This window comes from Macaca nemestrina, chromosome 15 (genome assembly GCF_043159975.1).
Source record: "Macaca nemestrina isolate mMacNem1 chromosome 15, mMacNem.hap1, whole genome shotgun sequence".
In the NCBI taxonomy this organism is placed as follows: Eukaryota; Metazoa; Chordata; class Mammalia; order Primates; family Cercopithecidae; genus Macaca; species Macaca nemestrina.
In genome coordinates, this window is record NC_092139.1 from 30,013,471 (window position 1) to 30,034,980 (window position 21,510).

Sequence of the window (21,510 nt, forward strand, 5' to 3'; positions counted from 1 at the left end):
CTGGGGTTGGGAAGAGAAAGAATGTGTGTATAGAGGCTTCACCAGCCCCCTCTCTCTTCCTGTGGACTTCACAATGAAAGTTTGGACCAGAGACCTCGTAAGAGAAGGAACCTCCCTCATCCTTGGATATGGAGAAGTAGTACAAGCTGTAGTGTGGTTGGAATTTCTAAGTGGAGAGAGGATGGATGGGTTTGGAGGGAATGAGTTTACCAGATTAAGGCGATGATGATGATGATGATGATGATGATGATGATGATGATGCCATTTATTGAGTAGGTGCCAAGCCCTATACAAATTGCTTTCCATTCTGTTACTTAATCCTCATGACAACCCTCTAAATTGGGTACTATTATTCTTTCCATTTCACAGATGGGGAAACTGATAGGGAGATTAATTGTCTTGCCCAAGATTACACAGTGTTTGAGCGGTAGCAGAATAGAACCCAGACATTTAGACTATGGAGACCTATTCCCCACCTTGGCCCATTCCTGCCCTACCACCCCTACCACCACTCCTTCTTTCTCAAAGTGTCCTTTCCAGAACCACATCAAAAACTCTTAAAATGATGGTAAATATTCAGGTTCCAAGGACCTCATCCCAGCCTACTGAATCATGACCTCTGGAGTGGAATCTGGGGATCCGCTTTCAAAGACCCTAACACACACTAAAGTTTGAGAATGAGGTTGAAAGAGGAGTCAGAAGTGTCGGGGTGCGGGAAGGGATCTGAGGTCAGGGGAGGGAACTGTTCTCCAAAGAGGAGTCTGCAGTCAAAGAGGCCTGGGGACGAAGTATGGGCTGGGGTTTTCAAAAGGGCCTGCGGGTGAAGACAGAGTCTGAAGACGAAAAAGAGGTCTAAGGTCGGAGGAGGAGTCTAAAATCGGAGGAAGGGGATCTCGGAGTTCAAGGAGGGGTCCGGGGTCCGAGGAGTTTGGGGTCAGAGACAGGATCGGGGTCTAGAGGGATTTGCGGTCAGTGAAAGGGTCTGGGGTCCGAAAAGGAAGCCCGGGATTTGAGGAGGATACTAGCTGGATTCAGACTGGAAGGAGGAAGGGGTTTGGTCCCTGAGCTGCGTAAAGTGCAGAGCCACTGAAGTCTCACTTGCTCCGCGCTCTCCCCTCGACCCTGCGCTGCCTTCCTGGCTCTCCATCTACGCGCACCTGCGTGCCAGCTGCAGGCTGACAGCGCTGAGCAGGCGGGGGCGAGTCAGCCCGGGACACAGCCAAGGGCGGGGTGAGGCGCCCCCTCCCGGCTGTCCCGAAGCTCAGGCCCCGCCCTCCGCCCTCCCACTCCCTCACCGCAGCCACTTCCGGCAGGCGCTGCGCTGCTGGGGGGCGCGGGCGAGGATGGCGGCGGAGAACGAGGCCAGTCAGGAGAGCGCCCTGGGCGCCTACTCGCCAGTGGACTACATGAGCATCACCAGCTTCCCGCGGCTGCCCGAGGACGAGCCGGCGCCCGCGGCCCCGCTGAGGGGCCGCAAGGACGAGGACGCCTTTCTGGGAGACCCCGACACCGGTGAGGCCCGCTGGCCCCGTCCCTGCCTTGCCTTGGGAAGTCCCGGTCTTCCTTCTTCTGTGTAGAGCATCCACCTCCAGCTCCATCTCCTTAATTCATTCCCATCTTCTTGGACCTCTCCATTCTTCTCCCTTGTCTCTGTTAATTATTTGGTGGGGAAGGGGTGCATTTCTGCCTTGGAGGCGTAGGATGCGACAACGGGGAGTGTGCTAGGGACTGCAGTAGAAGGGATTGGGCTTACCTTCTGGGAAGAACCAACTAAGGATGAAGGAATGTTGGAGGGGAGATCCTAAGGAACCTCTGTGATCACCCAGAAGAGGCCTTTCTCTAGCCACAGAGGACAGGATACGAGAAACCAAGTCAGAGACTGCAGCAAGAGGGATCCAATCTATGCCTTAAGAGAAGTTCCCCACAGCCAGGGATTGTGGGAAGCAGAGGGTCTGAGAGAAGCGGAGAATCTCTTCATGTGTAGGGAGGGGTAAAGAGAATATGATTCCCCTCTGCTGGGTATTGGGAGACTGAGGCATGGACTGCATGACCTCTCAAAGTCCTTGGGGACTAGAACGCCTTCACTGTCCTGTGGATTACCCCACCTCTCCCCAAGCCATGGATCTGGCCGGGGTATTAGTAAGGTACTCTGCTCGCTAGGAAGCAGTCTCCGGAATTTTACTGTGTTCCCCTCAGCCCTCTGCTGGAATTGTGAGAAGTGGGAGTAGAGAGGGAGGAGACAGGGATTGGAAGAACCTGGGGGCAAAGAGCTCTCTGTGCATTCCTTCCGTGCTGCTCTTCCTCCTAGCCATGTGGCCCAGCTCCATCCTCCCCTCCATTCTTCATCCTTCATCCCCCATCCCTCTGTCCCCGCACGTCACTTCCTGGCATTAGAGCATCCTTCTACCTCACTCGCGCTTCCTCGCAGTGCCTGCACTTGTGCCTTGTCTTCCCAGCCTGGCAGATGCTGCTTTTCCGGCCTGGCCCTTCCCTAGCTGCTCCCAGTCTGAGAGCCCCAAATTCTCTTCTCCTCTACACTTTCTGGTCATCTGGCCCTCACCAGCAGCCCTTGCCAACCTGACTGGACTGCACTCTATATGGGGTGGGGGTGAGGAGATAATGAGGATGGGGTTGAGAGGTTTATGGGCATCAAATGTCAGGGCTGCAGATCAAAACTTATTTTCCAAAGGGAGTGGAATCAGGAGGTAGCAGGGAGAGGAGTGGGAAGATGTGTGGTGATGGATATCAGCCTGAAGCTACGCCTTTTATTCAGTAGTCAGGAGTGAGGCTTCTGGTCCTAGTACAGCCCTGACTCACTGAGCGACAATGGGCACACCTACCCTGTCCTGGGCCTTAGTTTCCTCTTCCAGCTCAACAGAGAATGCCTGTCTCTTTTGACCTAGAGATTGGAACTGCCTGACATGTTTTCTTCTGGCCCTTTGTAAGTGTCTTAGCATTTACCAAAATCTGTGATTATTTATTTGTGCAGTTATCTTTTTTTTTTTTTTTTTTGAGACAGAGTCTCACTCTGTCACTCAGGCTGGAGTGCAGTGGCACGATCTCAGCTCGCTGCAAGCTCCACCTCCCGGGTTCACGCCATTCTCCTGCCTCAGCCTCCCAAGTAGCTGGGACTACAGGCGCTCGCCACCGCACCCAGCTAATTTTTTGTATTTTTAGTAGAGACGGGGTTTCCCCGTGTAAGCCAGGATGGTCTCGATCTCCTGACCTCGTGATCCTCCTGCCTCCACCTCCCAAAGTGCTGGGATTACAGGCTGGAATTACGGGCACAAATAGGCAGCAATTATCTGATTACTCCTTGTCTGTAAGCCCCATGAGGGCAGGGATCATGATTGTTTTGTTCACTCTCCTTTCTCCAGCATCAAGAACTTTTCCCTAGGCCGGGCGCGGTGGCTCATGCCTGAGGCAGGTGGATCACTTGAGGTCAGGAGTTCAAGACCAGCCTGGCCAACATGGTGAAAACCCATCTCTACTAAAAATACAAAAATTAGCTGGGCATGGTGGCGGGTGCCTGTAATCCTAGCTACTCGGGAGGCTGAGGCAGGAGAATCACTCGAACCGGGGAGGCAGAGGTTACAGTGAGCTGAGATCATGCCACTGCACTCCAGCCTGGGCGACAGAGTGAGACTCAGTCTCAAAAAAAAAAAAAAAAAAAAATACACCAGCTGGGCGTGGTAGCTCACGCCTGTAATCCCAGCACTCTGGGATGCCAAAGCGGGTGGATTGCCTGATGTCAGGAGTTCAAAAACAGCCTGCCCAACATGACAAAACCCCGTCTCTACAAAAAGTACAAAAAAAAAAAAATTAGCCGGGCCTGCTGGCAGGTGTCTATAATCCCAGCTACTCAGGAGGCTGAGGCAAGGAGAATCACTTGAACCTGGGAGGCAGAAGTTGCAGTGAGCCAAGATCGTGCCATTGCACTCCAGCCTGGGCAACAGAGTGAGACTCTGTCTCCAAAAAAAAAAAAAAAAAAAAAAATTTAAAAAACCCAAAACCTCATCTCTATATATTTATTGGGTGCTCAATTAATAATTGTTGAATGAATAAATGCATGAGAGAGAAGATCTCAGGATGAAATAATGGTAGGAGAGAGCAAGTTCCAAAACCTCAGGGAGTATTTTGGGAAGTTCAGTACAGGCTCTGCCCTCACCTGTACGGAAATCTAGCAAAGATCCTAGTCATCTGAGCTTCTGGGAGCTTATAACTTATGCCAAATTTATGCACCAGGTTTGTGTGTTGCCATCATATCAGTGTAATCATACGAATGCCATGTCTCCTAATCCTACTTCCAAGCCCCAAGACTCCCTTGGTTTACCTGGACCAGACTGCAGGCTGACATGGCCTCCTGTGTTCTCAACCTGGTAGTGCCATCTAGTGGCACAGCACCATCCTCTTAGCCAGGACCTTGGTTGTGCCCAGCTTGCCTCTGGCCTGCCATTCCCTAAACCCAAGTGCCAGGCATCCCACATCAGGCTCTGTGGGAAAGAGAGCTAGACAGTGATCATTCCAAGGTTGGGAAATACTTTCTTTCTTCTGAGCTCTAAGCTCATGTGTTCCTTTCTCTCTCAGGCCTGTGTCTCCAGATGTCCTGCAAGTGCCTCATCTCTAGCGTGTTCTATGCTGAACTCATCATATCCCTTCCCCATGCACCTGCTCTTCCTCCACTGCCATTCTCCATTAATGACACTGCCATTCATCCAGTCTGCCAAGAACGAATGGCATGCTGGACTCCTTTTCTTCTCACTTCCAAATGGTGATCAAGTGCTCTCTGCACCCCTCCTAAGTATCTTTCAGATTCCTACTCATCATCCCTGTCATCACCACTGTAGACTAAACCACCAACCTCTCTTATCAATATTATTCATAGGCACCTCCTACCTCCTACCTCTTGCCCCTGTCCCCACCCCAGTCCATCTATCGCCCTGCACTTCTGGTCATGTCACTCCCTGGTTCAAGTATCTTTGGTGATTCTGCCGGGCATGGTGGCACACACCTGTAATCCTAGCATTTTGAGAGGCTGAGGTGGGCAGATTGCTTGAGCTCAGGAATTCAAAACCAGCCTGGGCAACATGGCGAAACCCTGTCTCTACAAAAAATACAAAAATTAGCCAGGTGTGGTGGTGCATGCCTGTAGTCCCAGCTACTCGGGAGGCTGAGGTGGGCAGATGGCTTGAGCCCTGAAGGTTGAGGCTACAGTGAGCTGAGATTATACCACTGCACTCTAGCCTGGGCAACAGAGTGAGACACTGTCTCAAAATTATGTATACATATAAAATTTATATTATATATATTTATTTTTATTTTATTTTTTAGTGATTCTCCCCTTAAGGGAGTAAACGACAAGCCAGGGATGACCCTAACTTCTAGCCAAGATCACTCTCCTAGACTCTGGACTTATATAATCAATTCTGTTCAGGATTATTTTGTCATAAACCCAGCTTAACTGAGCTACATCAGAAAAGAGAATTTTACTGGGTAGCACGACTGAAAAGTCCAGGGATATGGGTTTCAGGCATAGCTGGATTAAGGTACCTAAAAAGGAATGGACTTTTCTCCATCTTTTTCTCTGCCTTCTTTCAGTGGGCTTCATTGTCAGAAGGCCTCCCATTTTATTGGGGGCAAGATGCCCCCAGCAGCTACAGGCTTACATCCTATTAACTTAGCAACTTAAGTGTAATAGAAAGAGAGCCTTTCTCTTTCCCAATAGTTCCAGCAAAAGAAGAAAGTTTGGGTCTTATTGGCCTGAATTTTGTTCACATGCCTGTTACTGCACAGAGGTACCTGTTCTGGTTGGTCAAGTCTGAGTTATATACTTTGGTCAGGGATGAGGGAGTGGGCTGAGGAGAAAGAATGTTCCTTAAAAGAAAATTGAATAAGAAGTGGTATCTAAGCAGATACCAGGGATGAGCCCTGAAGGTAAAAATTAGATATCTACTAGGCCAACTGCCTCCAGACATCTTCTTCTGGTCTCCCACAAATTTATAATAACCAAAATTGAACTTGTCGTCTTTTCTCCCATCTTAATCTGGTTGCAAATTAATCTTTTCCCAGTATCCTGCTGTTGCTCTTCCCAATCAGTAAAATCAGCACTATTATTGCCCTAGCTGTTCCACAGTGCACATGGTAGGTACTCAGTAAATATTTTTATTGTATAAATGAATAACTTTATGATGGACTGGTGGAGTAGAGAGTCTTGAATAGCTATGAAAGGGGCGTGTCACCTTTATCTCCTGGATTCTTATATCTGACTGGAGAAAACAAATTAAACCGTACCTAGGGCCGGGCACGGTGGCTCACGTCTGTAATGCCAGCACTTTGGGAGGCCAAGACGGGCGGATTGCTTGAGGCCAGGAGTTTGAGACCAGCCTGGCCAACATAGTGCAACCCCGTCTCTACTAAAAATACAAAAATTAGCTGGGATGGTAGCACATGCCTATAATCCCAGCTTCTTGGGAGGCTGAGGCATGAGAATTGCTTGAAGCCAAAGGCGGAGGTTGCAGTGAGCCGAAATTGCACCACTGCATTCCAGCCTGGTAGGAAAACTATGTCTCATAAACAAAACAATAAGTACCAAGAAATAGCAACAAAAATTAGCTTGTAAGGTTGGTTTCTAAGGGTAGAAATGGCTCTTGATGCCATGTGGAGCAATGGGAAGGAGGCTTTCTAGTTACACAGACTCTTGGTTCTGCCGCTTATTCATTTTATTTTATTTTATATTTTACTTTAAATTTTTTGAGACAGGGTTTCACCCTGTCACCCAGGCTGGAGGGCAGTGGTGTGATCATGGCTCACTGCAGCCTCAAACTCCCAGGCTCAAGTGATGCTCTTACCTCAGCCTTCCAAGTAGTTGGGACAACAGGTGCACACCACCATGCCTGGCTAATTAAAAATAAAAATTTTTGTAGAGACGGGAGTCTCACTATGTTGCCCAGGCTGGTCTTGAACACCTGGGCTCAAACAATCCTGCCACCTCGGCCTCCCAATGTGCTGAGATTATAGACATGAGCCACCAAACCTGGCCCACTTACTGATTTTATGACCTGAGATGGGCAATATCACCTTTCTTGGTCTTAGTTTTATCATCTGTAAAGTGGGGAGAGTGGGACCTATTTCATAAAGTCTTGGGAACACTTCAATGAGGGAATATATGTAAAATGCTTAATATGTAGTCAGCATCAATAAATATAAGTTCAAAACCCTTTCCCGCACTTCTTTTGAAACTTCTAGGCCGGGCGCGGTGGCTCACGCCTGTAATCCCAGCACTTTGGGAGGCCGAGATGGGCGGATCACGAGGTCAGGAGATCGAGACCATCCTGGCTAACACGGTGAAACCCCGTCTCTACTAAAAAAAAAAAAATACAAAAAAACTAGCCGGGCGAGGTGGCGGGCGCCTATAGTCCCAGCTACTCGGGAGGCTGAGGCAGGAGAATGGCGTGAACCCGGGAGGCGGAGCTTGCAGTGAGCTGAGATCCGGCCACCGCACTCCAGCCTGGGTGACAGAGCGAGACTCCGTCTCAAAAAAAAAAAAAAAGAAAAAAAAAGAAACTTCTAATGCTGGGTGCAGTGGCTCACGCCTGTAATCCCAACACTTTGGGAGGCTGAGGCGGGAAGATTGTTTGAGCCCAGGAGTTCAAGAACAGCCTGGGAAACATAGCAAGACCTTGTCTCTATTAACAACAACAACAACAAAAGACGTTTCTAGGGGCCAAGGAGAGTTCTGTGCCCACAGTGGGTGTTTAACATCTGTTTGTTTGGATGAATTCCAGTTTTATTTATTTACAGACTCTTTGGTGCTGGTTTTGAGGGTTAGAGGCAAGCATTATCAAGTGAGGGAGATTCTCAGAAGATAATCTTTTTTTGAAGGTAAAGTTTAAAAACAGCAGGGTGCGGTTGCTTATGCCTGTAATACTACCACTTTGGGAGGCCGAGACAGGCAGATCACCTGAGGTCAGGAGTTCAAGACCAGACTGGCCAACATGGTAAGACCTTGCCTCTACTAAAAATATAAAAAATTAACTAGGCATGGTGGCGTGTGCCTGTAACCCCAGCTACTCAGGAGACTGAGGCAGGACCTGGGAGGTGGAGGTTGCAGTGAGCTGAGATTGTGCCACTGCACTCCAGCCTGGGCGACAGAGAGACTCTGTCTCAAAAACAGACAAAAACAAAAGTTACATGTTCATGGTAAAAAAAAAAAAAAAAAAAAAAAAAAAAAAGCAATACTGAGGAAAAATAAAAAAGTCCCCTTTCCCATTCCTATCTCCCTGTAATTTTTCCTTTTCATTTCAAAATATAGATGTTAATTTTTTTTAGAGACAGGGTCTTTCTGTGTTGCCCAGCCTGGAGTGCAGTGGCTATTCATATTGCAATCATACTGCAGCTTTGAACTTCTGGGCTCTAAGTGATCCTCCTGCCTCAGCCTTCTGAATAGCTAGGCTTACAGGCATGCACGAGCACTCCTGGTTTATGTATTGATTTCTAAAAAGGAAATACATGTAAGTGGTAAAAATTTCAAAGCAAAAAAACTCCCACCCCATTTCATTCCCATCTTCAGTATCCTTCCCCAAGAGTAACTTCTGTAATTATAAACATTTGTTGCATATATCATCATTTAATCTATATATTTGGTTTCTTATTTACACAAAAGATGGGATTGTGGATCATGTAGGCCTTTAAACACCACAAGGAACTTGGATGTTTATTATGTTGGCATCAGTGAACCATGTATTTTAAACAGAACAATAAAATGGTCAGTTTTTAATATTATCACACAGACTTTTAAAAGGGTTATACTCCTAGTGCACAGTAGCAGGTACTAAAAAAATACTGAATGAATAAACTTTAAAAAACATATTGTGAATACAGCATAATAGTCAAGGTACCAGACTATTTCTTTACTGTTCACAAACACCTAGGACCTTTAGGCCATTTAGGGACCTAGGTTCACATCTAATAACACTCAGAGAAGGGAGCTATGGGATGGAAGAGGGTCTCAGCCCTGGCCACGATGGAAAAGGAATAGAAATAAGTTGGAGTGACTACCTATAGTGCACTGGGTGCACATCACCTCATGGAATCCTTGTACCCCTATCCCACCAGTTAGGGATTAGCTCCATTACTAGAATGAGGAAGGTGAGGTGCATGACTTGAGTGACTTGTCCATAGCCACCAGCAAGTAGTGGGCTTTCAGTTCTCTCCTACCTCCACTCCTATCGTTCTCCAGCCTGTCTCCAAACAGTAGCCAGAGGGATCTTTTTAAAACACAAAACAGGCTGGGCGCGGTGGCTCTTGCCTATAATCCCAGCACTTTGGGAGGCCGAGGTGAGTGGATCACTTGAGGTCAGGAGTTTGAGACCAGCCTGGGCAACATGGCGAAATCCCATCTCTACAAAAAATACAAAAATTAGCTGGGTGTGGTGGGCACGCCTGTAGTCTCAGCTGCTCAGGAGTCTGAGCTGAGGTGGGAGGATGGCTTGAGCCTGGGAGGCAGAGGTTGCAGTGAGCTGAGATGGTGCCACTGCACTCCAGCTGGGGCAACAGAGCCAAACCCTGTCTCAAACAACAACAACAAAATGCAGAACAGATGGTTTTACATTCTTGCTTAAAACTCTCTAGTAGTGGGCTGGGTGCGGTGGCTCAAACCTGTAATCCTAGCACTTTGGGAGACTGAGGTGGGTAGATCACCTGGGGTCAGGAGTTCGAGACCAGCCTGACCAACATGCTGAAACCCTGTTTCTACTAAAAATACAAAATTACTCAGGCATGGTGGCATGTGCCTGTAATCATAGCTATTTGAGAGGCTGAGGCAAGAGAGTTGCTTGAACCCAGGAAGTGGAGGTTGCAGTGAGCCAGGATTGTGCCATTGCACTCCGGCCTGGGTAACAAGAGCAAAACTCCTTCTCAAAAACAAACAAAAATAGCCTCTCTAGTAGTGACCTCCCATAATCCTTAGGGTAAAACCCAAGCTTTTCCCCAGGCTGGTAGAGCCTCACATATCTTCTTCCTTTTTTTTTCTTTTCTTTTGAGACAGAGTCTCACTCTGTCACCCAGGTTGGAGTGGAGTGGCGCGATCTCAGCTCACTGCAACCTCCACCTCGTGGGTTCAAGTGACTGTTGTGTCTCAGCCTCCCAAGTAGCTGGAATTACAGGCACACATCACCATGCCCAGCTAATTTTTGTATTTTTAGTAGAGCTGGGGTTTCACCGTGTTGGCTAGGCTGGTCTCAAACTCCTGACCTCAAGTGATCCACTCGCCTCGGCCTCCCAAAGTGCTGGGATTACAGGAGTGAATCACTGCACTCAGCATGTATCTGGCCTAGCTTCCACCCTTACTACTCTTTCCCCATGCCTGCTACACCAGAGCCGCCCAGGCCTTGGTTATTTTTTTTCTAATGTACCAAGCTCATTCCCACCTTAGGGCCTTTGCATCTGCTATTCCCTCTTTCCAGAACATTCCACATTCCTTGCTCTACATTATAGCTGGCTCCTCATCCCTCAGTTTTCAGCTTAAAAGTCACTTCCTGAGGGGCCTTCCATGATTTCTGCAGCTAAGGAATCCTCCCTCCCCTACCACCCACCATTATTCTGTCATTTCCTCCTTTTTCTTCATAGCACCTGCCACAGCTTGTAATTATAGACTCCTTTGCTTATTGGCTTTTTCTTCCAGGGCTCTATGAACCACATGAGAGCAGGACTATCTGTTCCCTTTCCCTGGCACCTAACATAGGGCTCTCCATATTTAAGGAATGAGTGAACGGATAACTGAAGTAAGGTTGGAAGGGAGGGTCCCTCTACTCTGTTTATGTAGCTGTCTCCTTGCACAGAAGCTGAGCCCCAACTGGGGCAGGATCCGATTTCCAGGGAGGGCTGGAACCCCCACCCCACCCCCCAGGAAGTGTTCTCAGCCCTGGGCCCTGGGTGCCAGGAAATTTGGCCTAGGTATCAGGGAGGGGCGGGAATCCAGCCTCCCTGCTGCCCAGCTGGGAAGGTCCCTGTCTCTTCCCAGCCGGGCACTTTTGCCCTCGCCTGTCCTGGGGTGCATGCGAAGATGAGGAAAGGTGAGTAGTGCTAGCCAGTGGGGGGGTTGTGTGACAGGGGCAGGGCAGAGAAAGCGCTGAATGGTTCCGCCTGGAGGGTGGGCAGGGCCAGGTAGGAGGTGCCCAGACCGACCCGGCTGCCTGCCCGCAGACCCGGACTCCTTCCTGAAGTCAGCACGGCTGCAGCGGCTGCCATCGTCGTCCTCGGAGATGGGCAGCCAAGACGGGTCGCCGCTACGGGAGACGCGCAAAGACCCGTTCTCTGCGGCAGCAGCCGAGTGCTCCTGTCGCCAGGACGGGCTCACGGTCATCGTCACGGCCTGTCTCACCTTCGCCACAGGTGTCACCGTGGCTCTGGTCATGCAGATCTACTTTGGGGACCCCCAGGTGAGGGGGACAAATGGGGAGCGGGAGGGAACTGGGGAGGAGGGAGTGGGGTAATGTTCCAGGAACCGTGGAAACTGGGGAATGGCTGAGTGGTGGAAGGGGACAGAGGGTGGTGACTTGGGGGAGAGGAAGGTCCCAAAGGGAGGAACTCCAGGGTGTGAGAGGGACAGAACAAGGGGACAGAACAAGGAAGGGGCTCGATCAATTAGAAGGCACTTGGGGTAATGAGGGCAGAGTCAAGGCAACAAGAGGGTAGGGCATCGACCTTCATCCCCCCCTAGAGTTCTGGGGCTAGTGGAGGTGCCCTAGGGAGGCGGACAGCTCCTCCTGCCCCTACCAAGTCCTCTCTCCCCTCCCAGATCTTCCAGCAGGGTGCCGTGGTGACCGATGCTGCCCGATGCACTTCACTGGGCATCGAGGTGCTCAGTAAACAGGGATCTTCTGTGGATGCAGCGGTGGCAGCAGCCTTGTGTTTGGGGATCGTGGCTCCCCACAGTTCTGGCCTGGGCGGGTAAGGAGCAGTGGAGGTCGGGGTCCCCCAGACCTGTTGCTTGCCTCCTGGTCTGCAGGCCTCATGTGGAGCACTCCTAACTTAGGGAGAGGGGCAGTTGGGCCCCAATTCCTTGCATTTTCTCTTTCTACACCAAATTTCACCCCCTTCTCCCTGGATGGAGTCAGAAGAGCAAAGCTACCTTATGGAAAACCTGAAAGTGTTTTGAGAAGCTTTTTTTTAAAAAACTGGAAAAAGAAATTTGTAAACCATAAATTAAGGTGCACAGGTGGAGGTATACTGTCATCACTTAAGGCAGAGATATTTAAACTCTTAGGATCATACATCCCTATGGGTCTGATGAAAAGCCTTGGACCCGCTGTCCTCCAAAAATATGCCCCACTCTAAGAACTCTTAAAACAGAAGTTGCAAACTGGCCACCCATGGACAACACCCAGCACACAGACTGGTTTGGTTTAGACACTGAACTGTCTTAAAATTTTGTTTGCTCTTGTTAAAAAGTTAAGAATTTTCATAAAAATCCAGATTTCCAACATCTCTTGAACAATCAGGAAATTCGATAACAAGTTGGGCCCACATTCTCACATGGCTGAAGTTATCTGGAGTGGAATAGAAGCTGCTTCCCATAATGGGGCATGCGCTGTCTGGTTTGCCATAGTTTCTACCACTTCCTCTTGTTTCTCTGTCCTGCTTGCCTTATTTTGTCATTTGGCTGTGGGCATTTAAGTGTGCAGCCCCCATCTTAGATGTAAATAAGCCACAGAAAAGGAACAAGCTGACAGAGTTCCTATCTTGGCTCCTGTAAGATCAGGTCTCCAAGCCTTACCAAAGAAATTCCTCTTTTGGTTTTGCATGTTCTATCCTTACATAATCCAGTCCTGGAGGAGGGGCAAGGGACACACCAAGCAGACAGGTGCAGGAAGCTGGCAGGGGTCCAGTTCTGGTCAGGGTGGGGGCATGGGGCAGAACATCCTGTTCTCCCTGTCTCTGGGCTTTTCCTAATCAGGGATTAAAGTCTCCAGTGACAGGGTAGAAGAGGTCCATGGACCCTGGGTCTCCAACCCTCTTGGTTTCACTCCCATCCTCTTAGGGTGGCTGAGTCTATGAATTATGCTGGGAGGGGGCTCAGACACCTGACCCCAAATGACAAACTGAGCCTACAGCTGTCACCACTGGTGGTGGAGGGGTGGCATGTTAATTGTACAGAGAGGTAGCATGTTATCATCACGCTTCCCCTTCTGTGTCTCTCCCAGTGGGGGCGTGATGCTGGTACATGACATCCGACGAAATGAGAGCCACGTAATTGATTTCCGGGAGTCCGCACCAGGGGCCCTCAGGGAAGAGACCCTGCAAAGATCCTGGGAGACCAAGGTGGGGACCCTGGTGAGAAGAGAGAGTTCAGGGGAATCTCTCTTCATTGCCCTTCTGCTAACCCAAGCATTAATTTGCTAAGTATTTACTAGGGAAGTGGAAAGAAAGAGTTGAGCAGGATTCTCTTAGGCTATGAGAGAGACAGGCAGCCCCCAAAATAAAACAATGAACTAGAAAATTTGGCTGGTTCATTACAGGTAATACTGCAATACCATACTTCTCTGGCAGTCTTACCTATCTGGCACATAGGAAGAAAAAAGGCTACTGAGTACCCCGAAATGTCACAAAGTTGATGCAATAAAACTCACACATCTCACTCTGAGCCAGTTGACTGTAACTTTCCCAGCCCCTGACATATTGAAAGATTAGAGGGGAACTGCTAGAGGCAAACCAACTGTCTGCTGAGAGAAAAAGAAGAAATCAAATAACTTGGAAAAATGGGTACTTAGTGCAGTGGCAAAAGCCAAACACACCCCTGAGCCTTCAGATCTCAGAGTAAGGGTGGTGTGAAACTGAATAGGTTAAATGAAGGTCCCTTGTCCACTATTTTAAAAGGCAGGGTTGCCTGGGCACAGTGGCTCACACCTGTAATCCCAACACTCTGGGAAGCCAAGGCAGGAGGATTGCTTGAGGCCAGGAGTCTGAGACCAGCCTGAGCAACATAGTGAGACTTTGTCTCTACAAAAAATGTTTTGAAATTAGCCAGACATGGTAGCATGCGCCAAGGATCGCTTGACTTGAGCCCAGGAGTTGGAGGCCACGGTGAGCCTGCCACTATACTCCATGCCACTGAACTCCAGCTTGGGTAACAGGAAAAAAAAAAAAAAAGGGCAGGGGTTGGTGAAATCCAATGTAGACAGGTGGCTGTCTAAACTGATTATGTCCTGGGTCTTGAAAGGTTTTGCTTAATTTATAAATCCCTCAACTATGGCAGCTAAAAGAGGCCTTTCTGCATTTGCCGATAGGAAGTCAGGGAGATGGGAGGGGTGCCTGCTTGGGAAAGCTTGTCCCTCCCCTGGGATACTTGGCCTGTGTCTCTCCCCTGTGCCAGCCATCCCTGGCTTGGGGCTCTGCGGAGTTCAGCCCAGCACCCCCCTTCCAGTGACCTGGTCTCCTCTCTCCCTCGCCTGCCCGCCTTGCCCAGCCTGGGCTCTTGGTGGGGGTTCCTGGAATGGTGAAGGGGCTACATGAAGCTCACCAGCTGTATGGCAGGTAACAACCCTCCCCCTGGGGACCAGGGACCCCCATTTGCATCTCTCCTTGGGTGGCCTTCTCCTACTTCCCTGGATTCTTCCTTTCCAAACTCCCCTTCCTAATATCCCCTTCCCTTGCCAGGACTCTCCTTCCCAGGAACCCCCCTCCCCCCAGGACCCCTCCTCCTTCCCCCAGGACCTCCTCCACCCCCTGCTCTCCGGCCCCCCCAGGCTGCCATGGTCCCAAGTCCTGGCCTTCGCAGCAGCTGTGGCCCAAGATGGATTCAACGTGACTCATGATCTAGGTCAGTGGGGCCTGGGGATTTGGGAGAGACATGAGGTTGACGGAGAGGGGTAGAATCTTTGAGATTTGGGGCCCAAGCCAGAGAGGCCCTCTCTTCCAGTTTGCTCCTCAGACCCCCTCCCCACCTTATCCCACCCTCACCTGGAGGCGACCTCAAACGAGGGGGTCTGGGAAGGGCCCTGAGACATCCCTGCCTCACACTTAACAGCCTCCTGGGGGGTCGGGGCACTTAGGGTGGGCCACTCAGCTCCCATCTACCCCACCTATTGCGCGTCTCATCCGGTCCAGTCCTGGCGCCCCGCCCTGCCCAGCCTCCCGTCCCTGCCTCTAGCCCGTGCCCTGGCTGAACAGCTGCCACCCAACATGTCCGAGCGCTTCCGGGAGACATTCCTGCCGTCGGGCCGCCCGCCACTACCTGGCTCACTGCTGCAACGGCCCGACCTGGCTGAGGTGCTGGATGTACTTGGCACCTCCGGCCCGGCCGCTTTCTATGCGGGCAGCAACCTCACACTGGAGATGGTGGCGGAGGTGAGTGCTCGTGTTGTGCGGGTGGGGGCATGCCCCAAGGTCCCTATTGCAGGACATCCTTGTCTGCATTTTTTCCTTCCTTCCTTCCCTACCTCCCTTTCTTTCTATATTATTTACTGTGGATGATGTTCATTTGAAATTTTAGAATAGTCAAAACTAACCTCTAGTGACAGAAATCAGATCAGTGGTTGGTGGGGCTGGGAGGAGTTGACTGGGATATGACATGAAAAACCTCCTGGGATGATAGAAGTGTTTTTTTTTTTTTTTTTTTTTTTCTGAGACGGAGTCCCGCTCTGTCACCCAGGCTGGAGTGCAGTGGTGCGATCTTGGCTCACTGCAACCTCCGCCTCCCAGGTTCAAGTGATTCTTCTGCCTCAGCCTCCTGAGTAACTGGGATTACAGGTGTGCACCACCACGCCCAGCTAATTTTGTATTTTTAGTAGAGATGAGGTTTCACCATGTTGGCCAGGCTGGTCTCGAACTCTTGACCTCAAGTGATCCACCTGTCTTGGCCTCCCAAAGTGCTGGGATTACAGGTGTGAGCCCCCCCCAGCCAGAAGTATTCTGTCTTGATTCAGAGTTACCTTTGGGCTTCTCAGGGGTGATGCCAACCTGTGCGGGGGCTTGTCATGTCCCTCCCAGGCCTGGTAGAGACCCAGTATCGGCCTCAGCTTCCCTAAGCTCATAATCCTTCCCTGCTCTTGGGTTTTCTAGGGACTGAGGGAAGCACCTCTTTCATTGTTGACTATCAAGACTGGGGAGATTGACACAGAAAGTTACCATCCATCCCAAAGAGTCCCAGTCTCAGGCAGTAACAGGTGTGAGAACTGTCATTAATAGTGCAAAACTCCTAATGGAAAATTATGTTCATGATAAGGATGCATAGACTAACTCAGTGGTTCTCGCATCTGAGCCATGGGGATGATTAGATCTGTCTCTGCCATACAGTTGTGGGAATTAAATAGGTCTGTTATTCATTCAACATTCACAGAGTGCCTGCTCTGTGCCTGGCCCTGTGCTGGGCACTGGATGTGGTGATAGACTCAAACAGACCTAACTGGAAAGTCCAGGAGATTACTGGCTTAGATTCTTCTGTGTCCAGATTATCAATCCACTGTGTTAGGATTTGCTCTCCCTCTTTCTCTCTGTCTCAACTCTACTTCCATTTGTTTGGATTCACTCTCAGATCCTTTCCACCTGCTCCCCATCAGCCCATATCAGACCATCCTTCCAGCAAGTTATCCCAGAGAAAGAGCATTTCTCCTTCCCAGTAGTTCCAGCAAAAGCCTCCAAACTGTGTCTTATTGGCTCATCATAGGTCTCATGACTATTCCCAAATCAATCACTGTGGCACAGAAGGGAATGCCCCAATTGGCCAGGCCTGGGTTGTGTGCCCTTTCCTGGAGGTGGCAAAGGGAATGCAGGAGATTGTAACAAAGACCATCAGATCTTTGACAAAAAGAAACCCACAGTTGAATTTATTAACTTGCCAGAAAAAGGAACTCAAGAATTCTAATGGGCCAGGCATGGTAGCTCATGCCTGTAATCCCAGCACTTTGGGAGGCCAAGATGGGTGGATCACTTGAGCTCAGGAGTTTGAGACCAGCCTGGGCAACATAGTGAGACCTCATCTCTACAAAACATACAAACATTAGCCAGGTTTGGCTATAGTTTGGCTATAGTGGCATGTGCCTATAGTCCCAGCTACTCAGGAGTCTGAGGCAGGAGGATCATCTGAGCCTAGGAAGGTTGAGGCTACAGTGAGCCATGATCATGCCACTGCATTCCAGCCTGGGCAACAGAATAAGACCCTGCCTCAAAAAAAAAAAAAAAAAAAAAAATTCAATGTGTAATTCGCTGAAGATAGATAACTCAAGGGTTTCAAGTACTACTAAGCACAAAAAAAGAAAGGATTCAGAGTGGTTATGCTAATTTAGGGTTGACAGTCAGCACACTGGATAGGATGGAATGAGCCCATTGGTTTGTACCAGATTGGTTCATTGGTCAATAATGACTGCTTGGTTATGTCCAATAAGGGTCAGTCCTTCCAGGATCACTCGAAGTCATGGTTTTCTAGTGGCTTTAGTTGGTTATGGTGAGATGCAGCATTCAGTTTTGATATCTCCTAGGCAAGTGTGCCATAAGTGGAAAATCTTCCTTTTCCACAGGCAGAGAGAGCAGCAGGTACAAAGACACAAAGGCATGAGTTCAGGAACTTCAGGTCACTCTGCAGTTGCATAGAACTCACTGGGGAACAGCAGGACATGAGGTGGGAGGCGTAGGCCAGGGCCAGATCACAAAAGGTCTTGAATGGCAAGCTAAAGAGGTCATTCATGGAATGTACCCAGTATAATGCCTGACACATCATAGGTGCTCAATGTTAGTGCTTTTCCCCCTTCCTTTTTCCTCAGGTATCTAAGGATAATGGGGTCTCTAAAGGCCATGATGGGAGTTGCAGAAGGCACAGAAGTTATAAACAGCTGACCTGTCTGTGATCCAAACATGTATTATAGGCCAAAACCACATGTCACAGTGGTGGGAGGTCATTCTCTCATTCTCTCCCCTCCAGGCTCAGCATGCAGGGGGTGTCATAACCGAAGAGGACTTCAGCAATTACAGCGCCCTTGTGGAGAAGCCTGTGTGTGGCGTGTACAGAGGTGACCTCTCCCCCAGCTCCCAGGGTCCCCACTCAGGAGAAGCCTCCCAGTCCATGGCCACATCGTTTTGGCCTAGAGACTCCTCTCCATTTCACAGGAGAGAAACTAAGGCAGTGAACTGCCTGGGCAGCCAACTGTGAAGCAAGCCAGAGCCAGCCCACCTTCTGAAAAGTAGCTGTGGGGTCAGTTACCCCAAGTATTTAGGATATTGGGGGGTGGACCTGGTCAAAAGGTCCGACCTGGAAGTTGGGGTTCTGGCCATAGGTTTTCTTGATTTGGGTTCTGTGTTGCCTCCACCCTCTCCCCAGCAGCACTGTCAAAGTCCATCCAAGCTTCACCGTAGAACAAACCTTCAAGACAGTCATAGACCCAGCTCCTCATTGTGCCAAAAGGAAATTGAGGCCGGAGGAGAGAATAGAACTTAACTGGCCAAACTCAAGAAAACCAACAGGGAATCCAGAAAACGAAGCTTATGATATGGGTGGGGTCCATGTTTGCTGAACCCAAGGTGGCAGGTGCTGGATTTCTCAGAAGATTCTCAGGTTCTTTCCCTTACAGGAGAGCCAGATCACATCAAGCCCCAGGCAAGGTTTTCTCTGAGTTCAACTTTCCAGGCCTCAATCTCCAACCTGATTCCTCTGCCAGAGGCAGTGGAATATGAAGCAATGGAAAGAGCATATCAGCTGGGTGCCGTGGCTCAGGCCGGTAACTCCAGCACATTGTGTTGCTGAGGCAGGAGGATCACTTAAGCCCAGGAGATCATGACCAGCCTGGGCAACATAGTGAGACATGGTCTCTATAAAAAATTTAAAAATTACCCTGGCGTCGTGGTGTGCCTGTAGTCCTAGCTACTCAGGAGGTTGAGATGGGAGGACTGCCTAAGCCTGGGAGGTGAAGGCTACAGTAAACATGATTGTGCCACTGCACTATAGCTTGGGTGACAGAGTGAGACCATTATCTCACACACACGCACACACACGCGCACGCACACACACACACATAAATAAAAAGAAAAAAGGAACAAGCATAGCATTGGAGCTAGGAAGACCTGGGTTTGAGTACCAACTGTGCCATTTGCCTTGAACAAGCTGCTTCCCACTCTGAGCCTTGGTTCCTTCCTTAAAATGGAAATAATATTAGTGCCTACATCTTAGGATGCCCATGAGGATTTGATGAGATGATGTAGGAAGTTGCCCTGATCAGGGCACGCACTGAATGAGGATTTTCCATTTCCCCTTCCCAGCCTGAGTTGTCTCAACAATGCTAGTACCTTAAGTGCTCTGGATTCCCCTTGTCTCTCTGTACCACAGTTTCTGGACTATCAAATATGTGTGATAACAGTAGCCACCGTGAGGACTAAATGAATTAATTAATGTTAGTGTTATGCATCAGCTATTCCTTTGATGTCCAAACATCTAGTAACAGAATAGGAAGAGAAGGTTGCTGCTGCCAAGAGGTTTGGGGCTGGATGAGACCATCAGGAGTCATGGATAGTATCCTGGCCTATGGGAGAGCTGAAATGAGACACATGACAGGCCAGGAATATAGACATCTGGTCACCTGTTTCTGCTCTGCTCTGCTGATAGCCTGCAGTGTGACTCTGGGCAAGCCACAGCCCTCTTGAGGCTTAGTTTTCTCAAATGGCAGAGGAAACTGAAGACCAGTGTTCTGAGTTCAAGTCTTGGCCCTGCCCTTGACTTGCCATGTGAACCTGAATGGGTCTCTTTGCCTCTCAGTGCTTCAGTTTCCCCATCTGGTGAGGGGGTTCAGCGCAGTGGTCTCAGTGTGTGTGATGGTGGGATGTGGAGATGGGATGTGGGATGTGAAGGTGCCTTGACCCCTACCCTGCCATCAGTCACTTCCTGTCCTTTCAGGCCACCTGGTTCTTAGTCCCCCACCCCCGCACACGGGCCCTGCCCTCATCAGTGCTCTCAACATCCTGGAGGGCTTCAATCTCACCAGCCTGGTATCCCGAGAACAGGCTCTTCACTGGGTGGCAGAGGTAAGGCTGACCCCTCTGCCTTTCCCTGGATTTAGGGATATTAGGAGTGGGGAGATTGGGTACTGCCATAGGGCAGGACTAAATCACCTCCAAGTTTTCTCACACACGAAATTCCACTGGGTGTGGGTGCTGGGAGGGGTCTGGCAGCCTCTTCCATATCCCCTCTGTATTTTCAGACCCTGAAGATTGCGTTAGCCCTGGCCAGCAGACTGGGAGATCCCATCTATGATTCTACCATCACTGAGAGCATGGATGACATGCTCAGGTGGGTCTTGGGCAGGACCTGGGGACTGCAGAGGCAGTGGTGGGTGTGGGGAAAGGGTCAGTTGAAAAGCAGCTGGTGTAGCAATAAAGGCCTGAAATCCTAAGTCAATTTCAGCTCAACTCCAACTCACAACATGACACTGGGTGCCTCTCCGTACACCTCACCTTTCCTATCAGCACAGTGAGTTGGCCTACTTCATGTGGCTCTTAAATTTTTTTGAGGCTAGCATAGCACCTATAGGAGTCCATCTGCTCCTCCTTTTGAGTAGGAAAAGAAAGCTCAATACCAAACAAAGGCTGGGTGCAGAGGCTCACACCTGTAATCCCAGTACTTTGGGAGGCCAAGGCGGAGGGATCATCTGAGGTCAGGAGTTTGAGACCAGCCTGACCAACATAGTGAAACCCTGTCTCTACTACAAAAATTAGCCGGGTGTGGTGGCCCATGCCTGTAGTCCCAGCTACTTGGGAGGCTGAGGCAGGAGAATCACTTGAACCTGGGAAGCAGAGGTTGCAGTGAGCCGAGACCATGCCACTGCACTCCAGCCTGGGTGACAGAGTGAGACTTTGTCTCCAAAAAAAAAAAAACCAGTCTCCAAGCAAATACTGAAGGTGGTGGGAATACAGCTTCATTAGCAACATAACCTAATAGTAGGTTGTGGGCTCTGGTGAGACTGCCTATGTTCAAATTCCAGCTTTACCCTTCGCTAGCTGTGCAGCCTTGGGCAAGTAATTTAAACTCTCTAAATCTCAGTTTCTACAAGGGGGCTTGACAATGATGGTATCAACCTTGTGAGGTTGTGGTGAGGACTAAACAAAATCATACATGTAAAGCTTTTTTTTGGTTGAAAATTAGATAACTGTCTTCAAGTAATTTTTGGTAACTTATTCTCTAATCTACTATGGATAACCCAACACATAGTTATTAGGTAAGAAACCCTCAGTTGAATTTTTTTTTTTTTTTTTTTTTTTTTAAGACGGAGTCTTGCTGTGTCACCCAGGCTGGAGTGCAGGGGCATGATCTCGGCTCACTGCAACCTCCGCCTCCTGAGTTCAAGCAATTCTCCTGCCTCAGCCTCCTGCCTCAGTTGAATTTATAGAAGTCTGGAGCATTACATGTTGTTTCTAAGATCAATGCAAACTTTGCTCTAAAACACACACACATGTGCCTATATGAAATCTGTTCAACCAGTTCATCCAGTATATAGTTATTGAGCACTTACTCTGTGCCTTGGGAAAAAATTC

General features: G+C 49.4%; 1 protein-coding gene across 4 annotated transcripts in view; it reads left to right on the forward strand.

Moving 5' to 3' along the window:
• Nucleotides 1–1,301: 1,301 nt before the first annotated feature.
• Nucleotides 1,302–21,510, forward strand: part of LOC105496248 (gamma-glutamyltransferase 7) — a 29,100-nt gene continuing 8,891 nt past the window's right edge. For 2 of the 4 annotated variants that reach the window (XM_011766464.2, XM_011766465.2), the window contains exons 1-10: nucleotides 1,302–1,512; nucleotides 11,203–11,438; nucleotides 11,798–11,949; nucleotides 13,203–13,320; nucleotides 14,465–14,532; nucleotides 14,745–14,818; nucleotides 15,149–15,345; nucleotides 17,915–18,002; nucleotides 19,877–20,004; nucleotides 20,181–20,269. In XM_011766464.2, coding sequence (XP_011764766.1) covers nucleotides 1,344–1,512; nucleotides 11,203–11,438; nucleotides 11,798–11,949; nucleotides 13,203–13,320; nucleotides 14,465–14,532; nucleotides 14,745–14,818; nucleotides 15,149–15,345; nucleotides 17,915–18,002; nucleotides 19,877–20,004; nucleotides 20,181–20,269 — 1,319 coding nt within the window. In that variant the 5' untranslated portion in view covers nucleotides 1,302–1,343. The remainder of the gene's footprint in view (nucleotides 1,513–11,202; nucleotides 11,439–11,797; nucleotides 11,950–13,202; nucleotides 13,321–14,464; nucleotides 14,533–14,744; nucleotides 14,819–15,148; nucleotides 15,346–17,914; nucleotides 18,003–19,876; nucleotides 20,005–20,180; nucleotides 20,270–21,510) is intronic. The other 2 variants (XR_011613400.1, XR_011613401.1) reach the window with 1 other exon arrangement.